Source organism: Giraffa tippelskirchi, chromosome 10 (genome assembly GCF_054371585.1).
Source record: "Giraffa tippelskirchi isolate mGirTip1 chromosome 10, T2T-mGirTip1v1.2.pri, whole genome shotgun sequence".
NCBI lineage: Eukaryota > Metazoa > Chordata > Mammalia > Artiodactyla > Giraffidae > Giraffa > Giraffa tippelskirchi.
The window spans coordinates 4585498-4604100 of record NC_137284.1 but is presented as its reverse complement, the minus strand read 5'-3'; the positions used below and the strand labels follow the sequence as shown (position 1 = coordinate 4604100).

Below are 18603 nucleotides of genomic sequence, written 5' to 3'. Positions count from 1 at the left end.
GGAGGGGCATACAGCAGAAGATGCAGCGGCCTCCGGGGTGCGGGGTCGGGGGCTCTGCGTGGACACACTGTGTTCTTCCCGGGCCGGGCGGTATCAGCCAGCACAGAGCCTGGAACTCAGGAGGTGTGATGGAACCTAAGTTTCCAGAGGGAACAGGGGGGCCGTGTGTGGGTGGAAAGGGCACTGGGGTTAGCTAACAGAAGGTAGAGTGGGGACCACACTCCCCCCAGCAGAGGAGTGGACACCATCCCCGGAGAGGGAGCAACTGGGGGTGTAGACAGGCCCGCCAGGAGCCGGGGCATGAGACCTGGGGTACGGAGCAGGCTGCGCGGGGAGGGGAGCGCCGAAGGGCAGCCCACCTGGGCCTCGGATGCCCATGGGGTCCTCAGTGTGGGCACAAGCCCATAGACAGGACAGAGGGCAGGAAGTCTTCCTCAGTGCAAGATAGAAAACGTTTATTGATACACATTTACTGTCTTTCATAAAACCTCCGTTGACCAAGCTGGGCCACCGTGCTTGCAGGTGGGCTGGGGTGGCCAGGGAGAGCCAGCGCTCACTTTCAGACGGCCCACCGGAGCCCTGCGGACCCGGCAGGCGGCGGCTCGGACGCACCAGCCGGCACGGAGTCAGAAAAGACAGTGAGTCACCCAAGCCGGCTGCGGCTCCTTTCTGCGTCCAGCCACTCGCCGGGACAGAAGCCCCGCGGTTTGGGCTGCCCAAGGGCTCCCCAGAGGCAGGAACGTCATCTGCAGAAAGACTGGACCCCAAGGTGGTTAAGGGGCAGCTTTTCCCTGCAGCGCCCTTTCATGGCTGTCTGCTCACAAGGTCACCTTAAGAGGACGGAACCGAGCCAGGAGGTGTCCTCACGGCAGGAGGAAGCTGCGGGCCCGACGGGCGATGGTGCTGGCCGAGTCCTTCTCCGGGAGGGCTGACTCACGGGCAGGAGGTGGACAGGGCTGGGTGATGCCCTCCTCTCCCTTCCTGACCACCCTGGGGCCAGGAGCCCCACACCTGGCCCACAGCCTGGGGGCGACTTCTGTACTGCAGCTCAGGGAAGGAGCAGGGTGGCTTGGGGGGAGCCTGGCAGGGTCACGGGGGGCTGTCTGTCTAGCTGCCCCCCTCCCCAGGGGAGCCTGTGCCCTGGGAGAAGGCGGCTTGCAGGCGGGAGCAGCTTTCTCTCCCTGTGCTTGGACCCCAGGGCTGCTGCCAGCTCATGTCCCTCTGTCAAGGGTCTTTGGAGGTTATGTGGGCCCCACCTCGCCTGCAGGCACCCGGCCTCTCAGGAGGCGTTCCCTGAGGGACACTGCATCTCCAGGGTGACTGTGTTGGGCGTGCCGCCTCCCACCTCCCCCGGCTCGGCCCCGTCCCGCAGGGCCCGCTGGAAGACCACCCTGAGAGGCTCCCACAGGCGCTGCGACTTGTCCCTGCCGGCCAGGAAGTAGACCACGGGCTTGGCGCAGCTGTTGATGCAGAGGCACAGGTCGGTGACGTACTCGGGGAAGGGCGCTGGGATCTGGAAGACCCAGAAGAGGAACCAGTCGATGCCCAGGTAGATGGAGGACACGAGGAACACCGAGACCACGGCCAGGATGACGTGGTTGAGCTTGGCTGAGCGCTGGCGCCGCCGGGCCCGGCACTCCACGTGCAGGATGAGCGCCAGGCAGGGCAGCACCATGAGCGGGCAGAAGACCAGGAAAAGCAGGATGCCCAGGAAGGCGTCCATGTGCCTGCAGCCTGCCCCGGACGCCTGGCGGCCCAGGAACACGCAGAAGTAGTTGTGGACGCAGGTGACCAGCAGTGACAGGGCCCAGAGCAGGGAGCACACCACGGCTGACAGGCGCTTGGGCCGACGGCGCCAGTACCAGGTGGGAAAGATGACTGACAGGCAGCGCTCTGAGCTGATGGCTGGCAGGAGGCTCACACTGGTGAGGACCATGCAGAGCCCCAGGATCCGGGACACGGCGCGGACGTAGTCAGCAAAGGGGCCCAGGAAGCCCCCCGTGTTCAGAACGGAGAACACGGCCTTACTAAAGAGATAGCCGACGTCCGCGCTGGCCAAGTGCAGGAAGTAGATGGAGAAGGGGCTCCTCTTGATGGAGAAACCGAAAAACCAGAGGACCAGCCCGTTGCCCACCAGGCCGCACAGACAGAGGAGCAGGAAGATGTAGTTCATGACGGCCGGCGGCGGCAGCATGGTGATCTGCTCGATGGTTAGGAAGCCACGGCTGTAGAGCTCGGGGGCCTCGCTCACGCCGGGACACATCTGTGCAGGTGTGGAGGGGGAGATGCAGTGATGCTGGCTGGTCTCCACCCCCAAACCCGCACCGGCATCCAGGTATGCTAGGCTCCACCCCCAGGGCTTCCTGCTGGCTCAGGATCTGCTTTCAATGCAGGAGACCCAGGTTTGAGCCCTGGGTGGGGAAGGTTTCCTAGAGAAGGAAATGGCAACCCACTCCAGTATTCTTGCTTGGGAAATCCCATGGACAGACGAGCCTGGCGGGCTATAGTTCATGGGGTAGCAAAGAGTCAGACACGAGTGAGCAACTAAGCATGCATGCATGCAGGCTCCACCCCCAAACCTGCACCTGCATGTAGGTATGCTAGGCTCCACCCCCAAACCGGCACCTGCCACCAGGTGTGCTAGGCTCCACCCCAAAACCCTGCTTCCAGGTCTGTCGGTCCTGATGACAGACTTGGCTTTGGAGCAACTAATTGGCTCCAACTGGAGCAGAAGACACTCCTGATCTCATAGAGTGCTACCACTCTGTGCCCCAGGGTCTGGGGCTGGCAGCCTACCGGAGTGATAGTGAAAACAGTGAAAATAAGCAGTTCCTCATCAAGGGACCTGACATCCCACTGCCCAGAAAACGTCCATATTGTGCAAGAAAACTGAGGAGCCTTTCTACACTGAAGGAAACTAAAGAGGCATGACCAATCATGGCAGGGCTGTAAGCCTGGATTGTATCGTGGGTCTAGCCATCGCTATGGAGGCCATTACGGGAATGACTGGGGAAGTGTGAATATGAACCATCTCCAGATAATGGTATTGGACCCATATTGCACTTTCTGAACAGTAATGCACTGAAAATGCAGTACAGAAAATGCACTGTAGCTGCATGGGAGGGTTCTTGATCTTAAGAAGATACAGGCTGTTTGGGGGCAAAGAGCATTGGAGTCTAAAATTTATTTTCTTTTTAAAAACTTTTAAAATATTTATTTGGCTGTGCTGAGTCTTAGTTGTGGCGCATAGGATCTCCACTCTTCCTTGTGGCATACGGCGTCTTTAACTGTGACATATGATCTCTTAATTGCAGCATGTAGGATCTAGTTCCCTGACCAGGGATCGAACCTGGGCTCCCTGCACTGAGAGACTCCAAAGTCTTAGCCACTGGATCACCAGGGAAGTCCCTGTAATTTACTTTCAAATAGTTTTAGGAAGGAAAGTATCTTCAATGCACTTATAAAGCAGAAAGAGACTCCCAGACTTCGAGAATGAACTAATGGTTGCTGGGAGAGAAGGGATAGTTAGGGAGTTTGGCATGGACATGTACACACTGCTATATTTAAAATGTATAACCAACAATATAGCGCATGGAACTCTGCTCAATGTTACGTGGCAGCCTGGATGAGAGGGGAGTTTGGGGGAGAACAGATACTTGTATGTGTATATGCATATGTATGTGTATATGTACAGCTGAATCCTTTCTGCTGTTCACCTGAAACTATCACAACATTAGTTTGTGGCTATACCCCAATACAAAATAAAAGGTTTTAAAAAAGATACTAGATAGAAAGTACCAGTGACAACAGGCTAACAGAGTCGATAAAGGTTTATGCAAATTTACAAAACTTGCACTTTTTCATACTAAAACATGAAAGCATTTATTTAAAAGAGCAAAATCACTTGCAAGTTACCAAAACAAAAGTGAACCTTGACCCACAGTAGGATCCGAGAGACCTGGGGAATCAGGGCGGTCCCCTGCTGGGTCTGGGTGACCCTTTGGTTTTCTGGATCATGAGGGAACTGGGTCTGGCCAGGGGGTCCCTAGAGGGGGAGATGCTGGAGGCAGTGGCTATTTATAGAGCTGTGGGGGAGCGCTTCGGTGGTTTGACACTTGGTCTGGCTGTGTGAGTCCATCTGGCTAAATGTCAGTCTTGGCTGCAGGGTCTGGGCTGGCGTAGAAATGCATGAAGGTGGGCCAGGTGCAAGAAACCGGTGAGTGGCGGGAGGTGGGGACGGTGGCAAACTGGAGGGCACCTGTCCTGAGCAAGTGGGCAGCCGCCCTGCTCCAGCCGGGAGGCTCCAGTGGGGGCTGGCGGGCTGCACGATGGATCATCTTTCCCTCACTCCCCAGAGAAGTCAGAACTCGAGACTGTAAACTGTGTGTGTGAGCTCAGTCACTCAGTCATGTCCGACTCTTTGTGACCCCATGGACTCCAGCCTCCCAGGCTCCTCTGTCCACGGCATTCTCCAGGCAAGAATGCTGGAGTGGGTTGCCATTTCCTTCTCCAGGGGATCTTCCTGACCCCAGGGATCCAACCCGTATCTGTTGTGTCTCCTGCACTGGCAGGTGGATTCTTTAGCACTGAGCCATCTAGGAAGCCCTAATGTAAACTACCCCTATCTTTAAACATCCACATCTAAAAACAACACTGTGTGGGCCAAGCACAGCACGTCTTTAGAAGCTGGATTCTATTCTCAGGCTATCGATTTTGACCTTTCGTCCCAAGCGGCCGAGTCTGCCCAGAACACCGTCACTCCCCTTGCCATACCCCGGCAGACATCACTAATCCATCCCAGCGCTCTTTCCCACAGAGCCTGAACCTTGCCTCCCTCTAAACGCCTGCTGGGTATCACTGCTCATGACTCTCCCTCCAAAACAAAGCAAAACAAACAAACAAAAAAACCAGAAGGTTGTCAGATCAAGCCCACTCTGCTGCTTTCCGGATGGCCCCCCAGCTCTGGCAGAAAGCTGGGTCCTGAAAGATGGCTTTCTGGGCCTGACACCCCATAACAAAGGGAGAGCACTTTTGGGCTGGCTCTGGTCAAGGGGCATCTGTAATCAGGGACTGGAGGGTGCTGGTAAACTCTGGGCTGACCCCGTGAGCTCAGGGCATGGGGGTCCTAGCCACTATCCAGCATTCTCTAAATACATTTACTGATGTATGTGCACATCTGTCTGTCTGTCGGCTCTCAAACCCCTCGTGCTGTGCGTTTGCTCAGTCATGTCTGACTCTTTGCGACCCCATGGACTGCAGCCCACCATGTCTCCTCTGTCTATGAGATTTTCCAGGCAAGAATACTAGAGTGGGTTGCCATTTCCTCCTCCAAGGGATCTTCCCGACCCAGGGATCAAACCTGCAGCTCTTGTATTGGCCGGCAGATTCTTTACCATTGCACCACACGCGAAGCCCTCAAATGCCTTAGCTTGCTCTAATCTCAGCCTTTCCTGTTGGTAGTTCTGACCACTACAGGCCACAGAGTGGCCTCCTAAGAACCTCCTCTTAGCTGGGGAGGAGAGGCGTAATCTACAAGACCAGTAATCTACGAGCAATCTATAAGAGCAGTGACTAAAGGAGTCCCTGAAGAACCAGCTCTGCGCCCAAGGGAACCAGGCAGCAGTGGCTGCAGCTGACAGACCAGATCACTCAGAGCCTCTCTCAGGCTGGAAAATATCTGCAATCCTCTCCCCAGAGTCAGAGCGGGAGGGCCAGTGAGTCACTGGGCGTGAGCTGCCATCACAGCCACGTACCACCTTGTAAAATGCCTGCCTGGAGCCTGGTCCCCTCCCTGGGCTCTGCCTCTTCTCTGGGGGTTTCTGGAGACTCCCGAGCTGGTCCCATCTCTGCTTCCCGTGGCGGCCATCCCACAGCGGTCACCATCAGAGGCAGGAACGGGCTGAAGGCGTGGTGGGGAGGTGCCTGGGGCTAGGGCTCAGGTCCCGGGCAGGAGTCCGGGCTCTGCCGCGCCTCGGGACTCACCCCAGTTGAGTCACTACACTGGTGTGAGCCTTGGTTTCCTCAAACGTTGTACCCGCTAAACTCAAGAGGTCCTTCCAACTTGAGAGTGTTTTGCCCAGGATTCAGAAAGGAACTCCAGAGTTTCCAAGGGGCTCAGAGAAGTAGGAACTGGAGGGGCAAGGGCAGAAGGGGTGGGTCAGCCTGATGGATTGTCAAAGTCTCAGCCACGGCTGGTGCCTGCAGGTGGGAGGTAAGCCGTGGTGGCCAGACCCTGGGTGACAATGGCAGGGTGGGCCAGAGTCCTAGGGAGCATGTGACATCTGGGCCCCTTTGGAGCCAGCCTTACAGGGCCTCCTGGCAGGGCCTAGCCGTGGGAAATAGCTGACCGCCCCATCTCCACAGGGAAGAGAGAAGGAGACCTCTGGAGGTTGGTGACATAGGGCAGGATTTGAGGGTGTCCAGTATGAAGGCACTGGGGATCTGAGGAGCCCGGTAAGCAGTGCCAGGCCACACAGCCAGAGGGGCCCTGCTGCCTGCCTGTCTGTCCCAAGCTAGAGGATGGGTTCTGGGTGGCAGAGTGTGTGTGAGCAGGACATACCGGGGCAGTGTGCCCCTCCCATCACACCCATCCCGCAGACCCCGGTGGAGGAGCCCCCTCTGTACGGAGCTGATGGAGGCACTTGCCTTGTTCCAGTTGGTGGGGTGGGCCTCCCAGGAGCAGTTTCCAGCCATCTCCAGGCCTGGACAGTCCACGTTCCTCAGGGCTCTGCTCACAGCTCACCGGCCTGCACAACCCACTGGGCATGGCAGAAAGGGTCGCATCAGGGGGGCGGTGTCCTCCATGCCTGGGCAGACCCCTCCCCAGGCCCGTAGGGCTGTCCCCTTGGAGGGCAGTTTCATGAGCCATCTCCTGATTCCCTAGAGGCACAGCCTTGTGGGAGGCATGGAGCTTCCTGCTGAGTCCAGAGTGGGTGGCATCCGTGTGCACCGAACCCCTCCTTCCTCGGGGGGAAGGGGTCCCATTCACCCCCCTGCTGATACCCTAGTGACACCTCCTGGGGAAGAAGTCCTTCTCCTTCCCAGCTCTGTCTGACATTTCTGGAGCCAGACGGCCTCTGGGGATACCTTTGTTCACCTGAACACATTTCTTGGGCACCACCCTTGTGTCCAGCCAGGGGTGGGACAGGGGTTCTGGGCAGTTAGTCCAAGAAGGGAGCGTGGGAGACAAAAGATCATTTCTGGCAGGAAGACTTCCTGGAGGAGGAGGCTTTCCCCTGGGCCTTGTGTTTGTCACACTCTAAGGTGTCTGGTCTTTCCCGTACATGTGCCTGGAAGGCAGGACAGCATCAGCATCGCTGTCATCACCCACCGTCAACCCCGGGTCAGTGCGAGCCTGCTCGCGGACACCTGTCCTCCTGTCTGGTCCTGGGTACCAGCGAGGAGGCAGGTGTAGTCACTCCCCTGTGATGAGGGCAGGGAGGTGAGGTCAGCTCCCTGGGGCGAGGGGGTTGAGGGGGGACACTATGGCTTTGCAGATTTGTGTCTGCAGAGCCTAGACGGGTTGAAGAGGCAGGGAGGCTGGAGGGGCAGCCCTGAAGTCGCTATGGTGGCCCTAGCTCCAGGTTGGAGGAAGAGCAGCTGGACTTGGCCAGGACTTCAGGTTGGGGTGAGGGGGCGGCTGGGAGAATCGAGGGGTGGCCTGAGACTTGTCCATCCTGGCCGGGCAGAGCTCATCGGTGGGCTTGCCACGAGTTCACTCGAATTGACCGCGGTCCCCAACTTGAGCCCAGCCCCAACTTGGCAAGCACCCATCCCTTCCACCGTGCAGGCGGGAAACTGAGGCTGTGAGTTGAGGAGGGGCCTTGAGGGGGGCCCAGCCGGGCGTCGGGGCGCTGGGCCCCTCCTCCTCCTCCTGACTCCCCCGGAATTCCAACCCTGCAGCCGCTGCCAGTCGAAGCCGCCACGCGCCCCTCCACCCCGGGCCGGGAGGGCGGGCCCGGAGGGGCACCGGTCATTGGCTGCGCGGAGAGGCGGTTCTCGCGAGCCGCCCGCCCTCTTTAACCAACAGCCTCCCGGAGCCCCGGGCGCGGCATCGCCTGGAGGGGCCACCGGCGGGGCCGGCGCGGACGGCGGGGGTTGCGGCCGATGGCTGCGCGCGGGGTGGGAGCCCTTCTGCGTGAGCCAGCTCGTGAGGCCTGAGCAGTGTGGGTCTGCAGATAGCGAAGGAGCGGGGCAGGGGAGGGGTCACAGGCGTGCGTATAACTGTGTGCCCCATCCCCGCCCCCGTGGCGGTCCTGACTCTCGCTGGACCCCTGTCCCCGTTGCCACGGACAGATCTCAAGCTCCTTCACACGCTCGGACTTGTTGAAACTCTCCGGGTGCCTGCAGCCCTCAAACTGCCGGCCTCAGCCCGTCTTCCCGCCGAGTACGTGCCCTTCCATCCTCTTCCTCCTCCACCTTCCCTACTTTTCTGCTCCTTCCAGACCCACACCACCCAGACGCCGGAGCCCCAGACTCTATGTCCTGACTTGGAGGGCCTCCCCTGCTCTCCTCCGGCCAGGCTAGACACCCCCCCCCCCCCAGGACACAGATGCCCCCAGGATTGCTGGCTGGGACCTGCCCGCGTGGGGCTGGGCACGGAGTGTTGACTCGAGGGGTGGCTGTCGCTGTGTGTGTCTGAGCCCTCGCCGCCCTGCCGTGGGCCATCGGAAAAGCTATTGCACTCGTACGGAGGGACCTGAGAGCCGAGGTGAACCCCACGTGGGCCGTAGAAGGACATGTGTGTGACATGTGTGAGGGATGCGTGTGAGTGCGTGTGCTCCTCATGCTGGGATCTGGCCTATGACAGGACTAGCTTGGGCTAAAGCAGACAAAAGAAAATCTTCCAGTTCAGCTCACTGCGGACCCTCCCCTCAAAGCGGGAGCCCAGGGATGGGCCTCCAGCCACCCCTCAAAGCGGGAGCCCAGGGATGGGCCTCCAGCCACCTGTCTGCCTCCGGGGCCTCAGGAAGCCCCTCATCTCTCACTTCCACCCACCATGCCCGGGGCGCTGAGCCCGGCCCTGCCGACCAGGCAGGGCTTTACTCCAGGAGGCCTGGCTTGGTGGGAGCCAGCAGCCTCCAGTTCTGCCGTCTGTCTTCCCAGCCCCTTATCTCCTTGTCTGGGGGCTGCCACCTGGCTGGGTCCAGAGACAGCCGGCTGTGGGGTGGGCTTGCGGCTGTCCCCCCCCCCCCCGACACGGGGGAGACCTTTTGGAATACCTCAGGAACAGACAGCTTCGCCCAATGTCAACACCCCACCAGGCACCGCCCGCCTGGGAGAAGGTGGGATGCAGCCGCCCAGCCTCCGTGGCTGAATAGTCTCCTTCTCAGTGGCTTATCCCTCACCGTCCACCCCAGGGCCGACTCCGAGCTGCCGGAAGCACAGTCTGCTTGCGTGACAGCAGTGGGATGCTGCCTGCTGGGTGTTCCCCTTTCTGCCCTTCCAGAAAACTCGCTTGGATGGCTGGCGACTGGCGAGAGTAGGGGAGGGGGGAGGGGGAGCCCCCCCTCCCCGGCCGGAGGACAGAGCAGGAGCTGGAAGCAGCCGGTGGACGGCTTGAGGGTCAGGTTGCCAGGGCCTGCTGCACAAGACGGGGACTCTCAAGTGGTCCCGTGTCCTCGGAACTCCTGGGGCCTCGGGTGCTGACAGCACTGCTCTGGGGGTCTCCTGCTTGGGGCCATGTGATTTCCAGTGGCTGCCAGCCTCGAAGGTGCCCACCTCTCTCCCTTTCCCTGCCCAGGCCTTCACCCTGAAGCCCCGGCTCCCGAGATGCCCTCCCCTGGGCCCCGGGCGTGTGGCGCTACCTGCAGCTTCGGGTCTGATCCTTGGAGGCCTCCCCTTGGCAGAGGGCTCCTCCCGCGATGCCCACCTCTGGTCCTGGACCACCGGGGCGGGCAGGCCGGCACACGGCACTGCCCGGAGGCTCAGGAAACGGGAGCTCGGCTTGCAAGAGAGCCTCGCCTGCCTAACTGCCTGCCTGCCTGCCTGCTGGAGGAGACGGCTTTGGAAGTGTAACCCGCCCCAAACCCAATTCCAGGCCCGGCAGGAGGGGGCGGGGACGGGGAAGAGGGGGAGGGGCTGAGCCGGGATGAGGCTTTGGGAAGGAATGCCCCGCTCCGGACCCCCCCATCCCCAACCCTCCCGAGCCCCACTGGGAACTCAGCTCGCAGCCTGGTGACGTCACGTTGGCCCGAGCACTGCGGCCCGAGTCCAGCTGTGAATCTGCAGCTCCGAGGGGCTGCCCGCTGGAGGCGGAGAGGGAGCACCAGGCTCTCCGCTTGCCCGGTGGCTTCCCCTGGCCCCTCCCTGGGCATCTCTGCGCGTGCAGGCCTGCGGGTGGGGGTGGGAGGCGGAGTGAGTCCCCACCTGTACCCAGGGACTGATAACGGAGCAGCCAAGGAGGCAGCTGGGCGAGGGCTCCAGGGTGGGGTGGCGCATGGACTCCGGAGAGGCCGACCGGGTGGCTGCACAGCAGTGCCACCCAGGTGGTACCCCGCACCCCCCTCCACCCCGGAATCTGCCCAGGGCCCCCCTGCAGGCTTCTGGAGCCAGGAATTCCCTTTCCCCTGCCCTAATAGAAATCAGATGGTGCAAGTGGAAAATCACAGCTCTCGCTTGGGGCCCGAACCAAGCGGGGAAATTGGCGGGGCTGCGGCGCCTGGTGTGTGCGCCGCTAGGCGGGAGGATGAGTCAGCCTCCCCCCACCCAGGCGAGCCCCTCGCGGGGTCCTGGGGCACCGAGCCAAAGCCTGGGGGTGGGGGGCGGCGGCGCAGGGGCCAGAGGGGTGGCCTTGAGGACGGGGAGGGTGAGGAGCGGCCTTCCCAGGCAGCCACCAGGGAAGGCTCCGCTGCCCTGGACCAACTTTCTCATGGCCCCGGGGAGCCCGGGGGAATTCTGAGCACAGCTTCTGCGGAACACACGGTACCCAGGCTGGGGGCTGTCTCGGCGGGCCTCGGAAAGAGAACCCAGACATGGAGCTCTCCTGCACCTGCCCAGAGGAGCACGATGTCCCTGCCCGCTGCGAACCTCCGAGGGGGTGCGGACTGTTCCCTACTGGGTCCAGCGGGGGGCGGGGGGCGGGGGGGACCTTTACTTTTAGGGAGAGGTTGGGGGGAGGAGTTGAGGATGCTGCAGTTCACAGCCAGGCCTGAGGAAGAGGGGGAGGAGAGGCTGGGGACCCTCCCCTCCTCTCCCAGGCCGGCCAGCTGGGGCCCAGCTGGGCCGCTTGTTTACACGCGGAGGCCAGGGGGTGGAGGTGGGGGGCCAATCCAGGCAAGTTCCAAGTGTAATAGCGTTTGGACTCTTAAAAGGAATTGTGTGAAGTGGGCAGCGGCTCTGAAGTCCACCGCCTTATTTGGTATGGAAATCTGTTTCTCTCAAAACTAAGGAGAGGTGCTTGTAAACGGGAAGGCCATCCTTGGCCTGGATGTGCTGCATCCCACTGCCGCCCAGCGTCCTCCAGCCTGGAGGACGGGCTCCCCAGGGACCTGGAGGGAACCCCGGCCCCGCGTGGGGCTCCCCTGGCTGCCTCCAGTCTTGGGTGACCCTGGGATTCCCGGGAAAAATAATGACTCTTGGAGTTGCAGTGAGGAGGGAATCAGGTTGCCGGTGACCCCAGAAACGTGTCATTCATCCTCCTCCCCCTTCAGCGAGGCCCCTCCCCCTTCAGCAAAGCTTAGGGTGACTTGGAGGTGACTGGCCCAGTGCTGGGCATGTGGAGACTGAGACACGGTCCCGACACTTCCAACCCTCCCCTTCTGTCCTCACGCTCCTAACAAGCCACCACCCTACCACCCAGTGTTCTCTGCCCCTTCCAGAAGAACAGGACTTAATTTTACTGGTCGTTTGCCGTGGGCCTCAGGTTTCACACCTGCCCTAGCCCCCTACAAGGGTGCAGGCAGGACCTCCTCTGCTGGGCCCTCCTGTGGTCCCTCCCTGCCAGATGCTCCCTGGATGGGGGGTGTAAGCCCCTCCGGGACCACAGGGAAGGTGCAGAGACCCCAGGCAGGCCCGCACACCCATCAGAGCACCTGCCGGGCACCAGACCCTGTGCTGTGAGCTGATGAGCTGGTGGGAGCTGCCCTTGAGCTGGGAGGCAGACCAGAATCAGAGGACCCAGACTCGTGTAAAACCACAACCGGACAGAAGGCACTGGGGCTGGGCATGCCAGCGAAATCAGGATGGCTTCTCGGAGGAGGTGATGATGGAGCCCATGGGGAAAGTTGGGAAGGAGTGACTCAGGTGAGAAGGGGAGGAAGGCATCTCCGGCAGAGGCCCTGGGGCAGGATGCGAGCTGCCTAAGTGAATGGGGGCTGGGTGAGGCCAGGGAGAGGAAGGGAGGGCAGAGGCGTGGATGAGGCCCCTAGGCTGGGCAGCTCTGAATGGCCCTTCCTGGCCCAGGATCTCGCCCTCCGTGTCCTGTTCTCACCTTTCTGCTGCCCTTTGCCCCATCTGCTCAGGGGACAAAGGCAGTGTCGATGATGACAGTTACAGCTGGTCCTCTGAGCCAGGTGGAATGACTTCATCCTCACAGCACCGCCCTTTTGACATGTTCAGGCAATACACGTTTACTGAGCACCTACTATGTGCCCAGACTGTTCTAAAACCTGGGAACCCACTGAGGAAGGAAACAGATAAAGATCCCTGTGTGCAAGGTGCCCCGATTCCAGAAATGAGGAAACTCAGACCCAGGGAGCATCTCTGTGTAGCTACTGGACCCCTCCCCCACCCAATGGCAGGACCCGAGCTGGGGCGCTGGGAGCCCTCTGTATCTACAGCTCCAGCACTGGGCACGGAGGTGTCCAGATGGGAGGGGAGCTCCAGAGGCCCACGTTCTGGTCCTGCCCTGCCTCTGATGAACCAAGAGAAACTGAGCCTCTTTCCCAGTTGTACCGTGGAGGAAGGCAGTAGGGTTTGAGACGCCCTGTCCCCACCTTCCACTCCAGCTCTGATAGGCTGGTGCTTCTCTTTTCTCAACAGGTCTTTTGAGATACACTTCACACACCAAACAATGTTGTTGTTGTTGTTCAGCCGCTCAGTCGTGTCTGCCTCTTTGCGACCCCGTGGAAGGCAGCATGCCAGGCTCCTCTGTCCTCCACTATCTCCCAGGGTTTGCTCAAATTCATGTTCGTTGAGGCGGTGATGCCATCTAACCATCTCATCCTCTGCTGCCCTCTTCTCCTTTTGCCTTCAATCTTTCCCAGCATCAGGGTCTTTTCCAGTGAGTCAGCTCTTGGCATAAGATGGCCCAAGTATTGGAGCTTCGGCTTCAGCATCAGTCCTTCCAATGAACATTCAGGGTTGATTTCCTTTAGGATTGACTGGTTTGATCTCCTTGCAGGCCAAGGGACTTTCAAGAGTCTTCTCCAACACCATAGTTTGAAAGCGTAATTCTTTGTCAGTCGGCTGTCTTTATGGTCCACCTCTTACATCCATACATGACTGCTGGAAAAATCAAAGCTTTGACTATATGGACCTTTGATGACCAAGTGATCTCTCTGCTTTTTAATATGCTGTCTAGGTTTGTCATAACTTTCCTTCCAGGGAGCAAGCGTCTTTTAATTTGATGGCTGCGGTCACCAGACAATTCACCTCTTTAAAGTCTATGATTCAGTGGTTTCACTGGATTCACAGAGTCGTGAACTGTGACCGCAGTCTAATTACAGAACATTGTTGTCAATGTTCAGAAGAACAGAAGAACCTCATACTCGTTAGCGGTCTCCCCAGCCGCCCACACCCCAGGCCCTGGTCACTGCGCATCGAATCTCTGTAAATTTACCTGCTCTGGATATTTTGTGGAAATAGAATCACACAGGTGTTTTGTGTCTCGATTCTATCACGTGGTATAAAGTCTCAAGGTTTTTACATGTTGTGGATTCACATATCAGTGCTGCGTTCCCCTTGGTGGTGACAGGCTGGTTCTTTAGGGTTCAGCCCCCCCCCCCACTTCTCTTGGCTAAGCTCCTCTAGGAGATGAGGCAAATGTGTGCATGGTCTGGGTCTCCCAGGTAAGTTCCTGAGGCCCTTTGATTTCAACCCTCGAGACTGAAAAAGTCTCTCCAAGATCCAGCTGGTTTTCCTGATGGGGAAGAGAGAGGAGGACACTTCCTCTCTCCTCTCTCCCCTTCTCCAGCTGGAGCATCTGTGATGGAATGTGCGCGTGGGGAATCTCTGTAGAAACCTGCATTCTCCTGTGTCCTACATGTGGAAGACTAATCATTTGTTCATTCATGCATTCATCATCCTACTTGTTCATCCATCCATCATCCATCAACCACCCATCCATCACTCGTTCATCCATCACCCGTCCACCCATCCATCATCCATTTATCCATACATGCACCTCCCATCCATCCATCCATCCATACATGCATACATCATCTATTCATCCATTATCCATCCATCCATTCTTACTTTCATTCAACACATATTTACTGAACACCAACAATGTTGGTGTTGGGGAAACAACTGTGGAGAAATCAGACATGAAGGGAGAGGAGAACAGGTGATAAACAGAAACATGTGAACTTAAGAATTCCAACCAGAATCAGTGCAGGTAGGAACAGGTGTGGTGATAGAAGATGATGTGGTAGGAGAAGAGAAGGTGTGATATAGTCTGGATAATGCCCCCCTAAAGATGCTGACATATGTCCTAATCCCCAGCTCCCGAGACTAGAGGAACTTACATGGCAAAAGAGACTTTGCAGATATGATGAAGCTAAGGATACTGAGATGGGGAGCTTACCCAGGGTTATCTGGGTGGGCCCAGTATAATCTCAAGGGTCCTCATAGGAGGGAGGCAAGAGGGTCAGCGTGAGATGTGATGATAGGAGACAGTCAGGAGATCAGGCAGGAGATGTGATCAGCAAAGAACGAGGTTGGAGGGATGTGAAAAAGGGGCCTTGGGGAAAGGATGCATTATCCTTTAGAAGCTGAAAAAGGCAGGGAAATGGATTGTCCCCTAGGGTCTCTAGCTCTGCCCACACTTTGATTTTAGGCTTCTGATCTCTAGAGCTACAAGAGAACAAGTGTGTGGAGACTTTCCTGGTGCTTCCACTACAGTGGACATGGGTTCAATCCCACAGGCCCCGTGGCAGCCAAAAAAAGAAAGAGAGAGAGAATAAGTGTGTGTTGTCTTAAGGCACCCAGTTTGTGGTTACAGCCACCCACTGGTTACAACAGCTATAGCAAGCTAGGGCAGAATGCTAGAAAGGCCTTTTCATCAGGGCCAGGCTGGAAGCTCTTTCTGCTCGAGCCAAGGCCGGAGGAAGGGAAGGAGAGGAACTAGTTACTCACTGGAGTTCACAGGAACAGTCCAGGATAAAGATCAGCAGGTGCAAAGGCCCTGAGGCTGGAAAGAATTTGCTGTGGTGGAAGAACGGAAAGGGAGGGGGGAGGGCAGGAGGGGGAGGGCTGTATGATGAGGCTGGGGAGGTGGGTGGGGCCTCCAGACCCCCCCGCAAGCCCAGCGCAGGACCCCCTCCTGGGACCTGAGATGGTTTGTCCCGGGAATGGGGCCTCGTCTGTTTCCCGTCCTCCTGGTTGGAGGCTCTCTGCCCAGGTCCTCACTGTGCTGCTGCCCAGATGTTTCTGACCCGTGTCCGCCTCTCTCCCTCTGCGCGGGGAAGGGCAGGCCCACGGTGTGTCCCACTCGGACTCCTTGCCGGGACCACAGCCTCCGCCCTGTCCCAGTGTGCGTTCTGCTCACTTATCAGACTCCTTAAAGTGGGTTAGCCCGTGGGGACCCTCAGCATCGTCACGTTTGTCTGCCTCAAACTCCTTGGCCAGTCTCGACACCAGCTCTGGTCCCCCTCTGCTCATCTATACCCCTGTTCCCTTCCCTCCACACCTGTATCCTGGGAAACAAACCCCAGTCATCACATCATTTGATCTGTGGCCCTTTCAGCACGGGATTGAAAAATAAGGAGACCTTTAAAAGACCCCGTTTTTATTTTAAAAGTCTACCATGATCATTTCTAAAAGTCATGAAGAATAATTCCTTAAAATCAACAAATACCCAGTGTCCATGTTTATTGATTCATTGACAGGATGGTGTGTGTGAATCAGAATCCAGCTAGGTGCACGGCTGGATCTGCTTCTTTTTCCTATTTTAAGTTACAGGTTCCCTTGCTGTGCGACTTCCCTGTTGGTGCAGTGGTAAAGAATCCACCTGCCAATGCAGGAAATGTGAGTTCGAACCTTGGATCGGGAAGATTCCCTAGAGAAGGAAATGGCAACCCACTCCAGTATGCTTGCCTGGGAAATTCCATGGACCGAGGAGCCTGGTGGGCTGCAGTCCATGGGGTCGCAAAGAGTCAGACATGACTGAGCGACTGAGCAACAGCAGTCCCCTGCAGCATTTCTCTCTGTTTCTCTGTCTCTGAGTTAGATCAGGAAACAGACACATCACATCATCAGGGAAACGAGGGGTTTCATACAGGAAAGTGGGTGGGGCTGGGCCATGGACATCTCGAAGGCTGGGACCAGAGGATGCGAGAAGCAGTCACTGCCTGTCTGGACCTGGGACACTCACCCACCGGTGTGGGTGCGGACGCTGGGGCAGTGCTTGGTCCAGCGTCACTTAGGGAGGATGCAGTGGGGTGGGCAGACTGCCCAGCACAGCCCACCCCACCCCTTTAACTATGCTTAACTTCCTGGGGGAGCCGCAAGTAGTTTGTGTGAGAGGTGGTCCCAGGAAGCACTGCCCAGAGATGGGGAGGTGAGACAGGAAGGAAAAGACTCTTGAGAAGTCGCTTCTGCCTGGCTTTGAGCGATCTGGTCCTCAGCTCACCAGCCCCTAGCCTCCATTTGTGGGTCACCATGACAATAGCAAGACGTTTGCAGGGGTCCCAGAGAGGGTGACTGGAGGGGGAGGGGACAGGCTGGCAGTCAGGGTGGGGGGCTGCTGGTGTAAACCCACTTTTGACTTTGGGGAGCCAGGAGGGAGGCTCTCAGTGACGTTGCACTAAGTCCAGGGGTCACTTTCTGCATTTCCGCTGGGCCTGCTATTGGTGCATGTGGACACACAAGACAAAAATATGCCTTGATCCCCATGTGGAATTAGTCACGGTTTTCCATGGGCTTAGTGCAGAATTGGGGAGTTGTTCTCCAGTCTGAGAGCCCTGTTGTCTCTTCTTTGTAGGAGTCCATGTTTCTGAAACTTTCTGGCAGAAGTAGCTGTTTTCCAGATAACGCTCAGAATTGTTTAGCTCCTTGTACAGCTGTTCGAGCTGGAATTTCCCCCCCGAGGCCGGAGCCAGCTGAACAGATTATAGTGATTGGTATGTGTGTGTATTTCAAGTCACTAAAAATTAAAAAAAATAAAATTTCAGTATCTTTTTAAATAAATGATGGTAAAATGCATCTCACAGAAAACTTGCCATTTTTAATTGTTTTTTTAAATAAATTTTTTTAAAGTTTTGGCTGTTCTGGGTCTTTGTTGCTTTGAGTGGGCTTTCTCTGGTTGTGGTGCAGGCTTCTCATTGCAGTGGCTTCTCTTGTCGCTGCGAGCAGGGGCTTCTCTCGTCGCTGCGAGCAGGGGCTTTAGGCACGCGGGCTTCAGTAGTTACAGCACGTGGGCTTGGTAGCTGTGGCGCATGCGCTTAGCTGCTCTGCAGCACCTGGAATCCTCCTGGACCTGGGATCGAACCCGTTCTTGTCCTCTGCATTGGCAGGTAGATTCTTAACCACTGGACCACCAGGGAAGTCCCCGTTTTAACCATTTTAAAGCGTACAGTTCTGTGCCATTAAGTACATTCACGGTGCTGGGCAACCATCTCCTCCATCATCTCCAAAACTCTTTATCTAGTAAAACTGGAACTCTGTTCCCATTAAACACGAACTCCCCGTCCCCTTCCCCAGCCCCTGCCCCCACCATCTTATTTTTGTCTCCATGAATGTGAGACTCTAGGGACCTCATATGAGTGGAGTTGTGCAGCATTTGTCCTTTCGTGAGTGGCTTACTTCACTTAGCATTACGTGCTTAAGGTTCATCCATGTGGCAGCTTGTGTCAGAACTTCCTTCCTCTTTAAGGCAGAACAACATTCCATTGTATGGATGGACCACGCTTTGTTTATACATTCATCTGGGGATGGATACTTGGATTGCTTCCATGTTTGGGTTGCAAATACCTGTTCGAGGGCTTGCTCTCCATTCTCTTGGGGAAATACCCAGAATCAGAATTGCTGGATCACGTGATCATTCTATTTCTAATTTTTGGGGGGGACCGTTTTGCTTCCCGTTTTACATTCCCACCAACACTGCACAAAGCTTTCAATTATTCCACATCCTCACCAACATCAGTTATTTTCTATACTTTTTTTCACAGTAGCCATTCTAATGGGTGTGAGGGGATCCCTTAATTTAACTTTTGAATAAAGAAAATAATAATATCTTTTTATCTAACAGAACCCCATTGTCCCCTGTACAATCAAAGACACACTAATTCTCCTTCCAAAATAGGAGACACAAAGTTCCACCTCTAGGCAGTATTTTCCAGCTGAGCTGCAATCCCCCTCTATATCTTGTGACTTAAGATACTAGATATTGGTTGAACCACTGTATTTTTTTAAATTAGAAAAAATTACTTAATTATTCAGTTG

General features: G+C 57.0%; 1 protein-coding gene across 2 annotated transcripts; it reads right to left on the bottom strand.

Annotated features, from left to right (window-relative positions):
• Window positions 1-434: 434 nt before the first annotated feature.
• On the bottom strand, window positions 435-10056 carry MRGPRF (MAS related GPR family member F). Of its 2 annotated transcripts, none has more exons than XM_081532897.1 (3): window positions 9807-10056; window positions 6646-6758; window positions 435-2263 (listed from the first exon to the last, which is right to left on the bottom strand). In XM_081532897.1, exons 2-3 carry the CDS (start codon window positions 6691-6693, stop codon window positions 1280-1282), a joined length of 1032 nt encoding a protein of 343 aa, XP_081389023.1. In that variant the 5' UTR covers window positions 6694-6758; window positions 9807-10056; the 3' UTR covers window positions 435-1279. The 2 variants fall into 2 exon arrangements, with proteins under 2 accessions (XP_081389023.1, XP_081389024.1); XM_081532898.1 differs by lacking the exon at window positions 9807-10056 and adding an exon at window positions 9222-9402.
• Between the last annotated feature and the right edge of the window lie 8547 nt (window positions 10057-18603).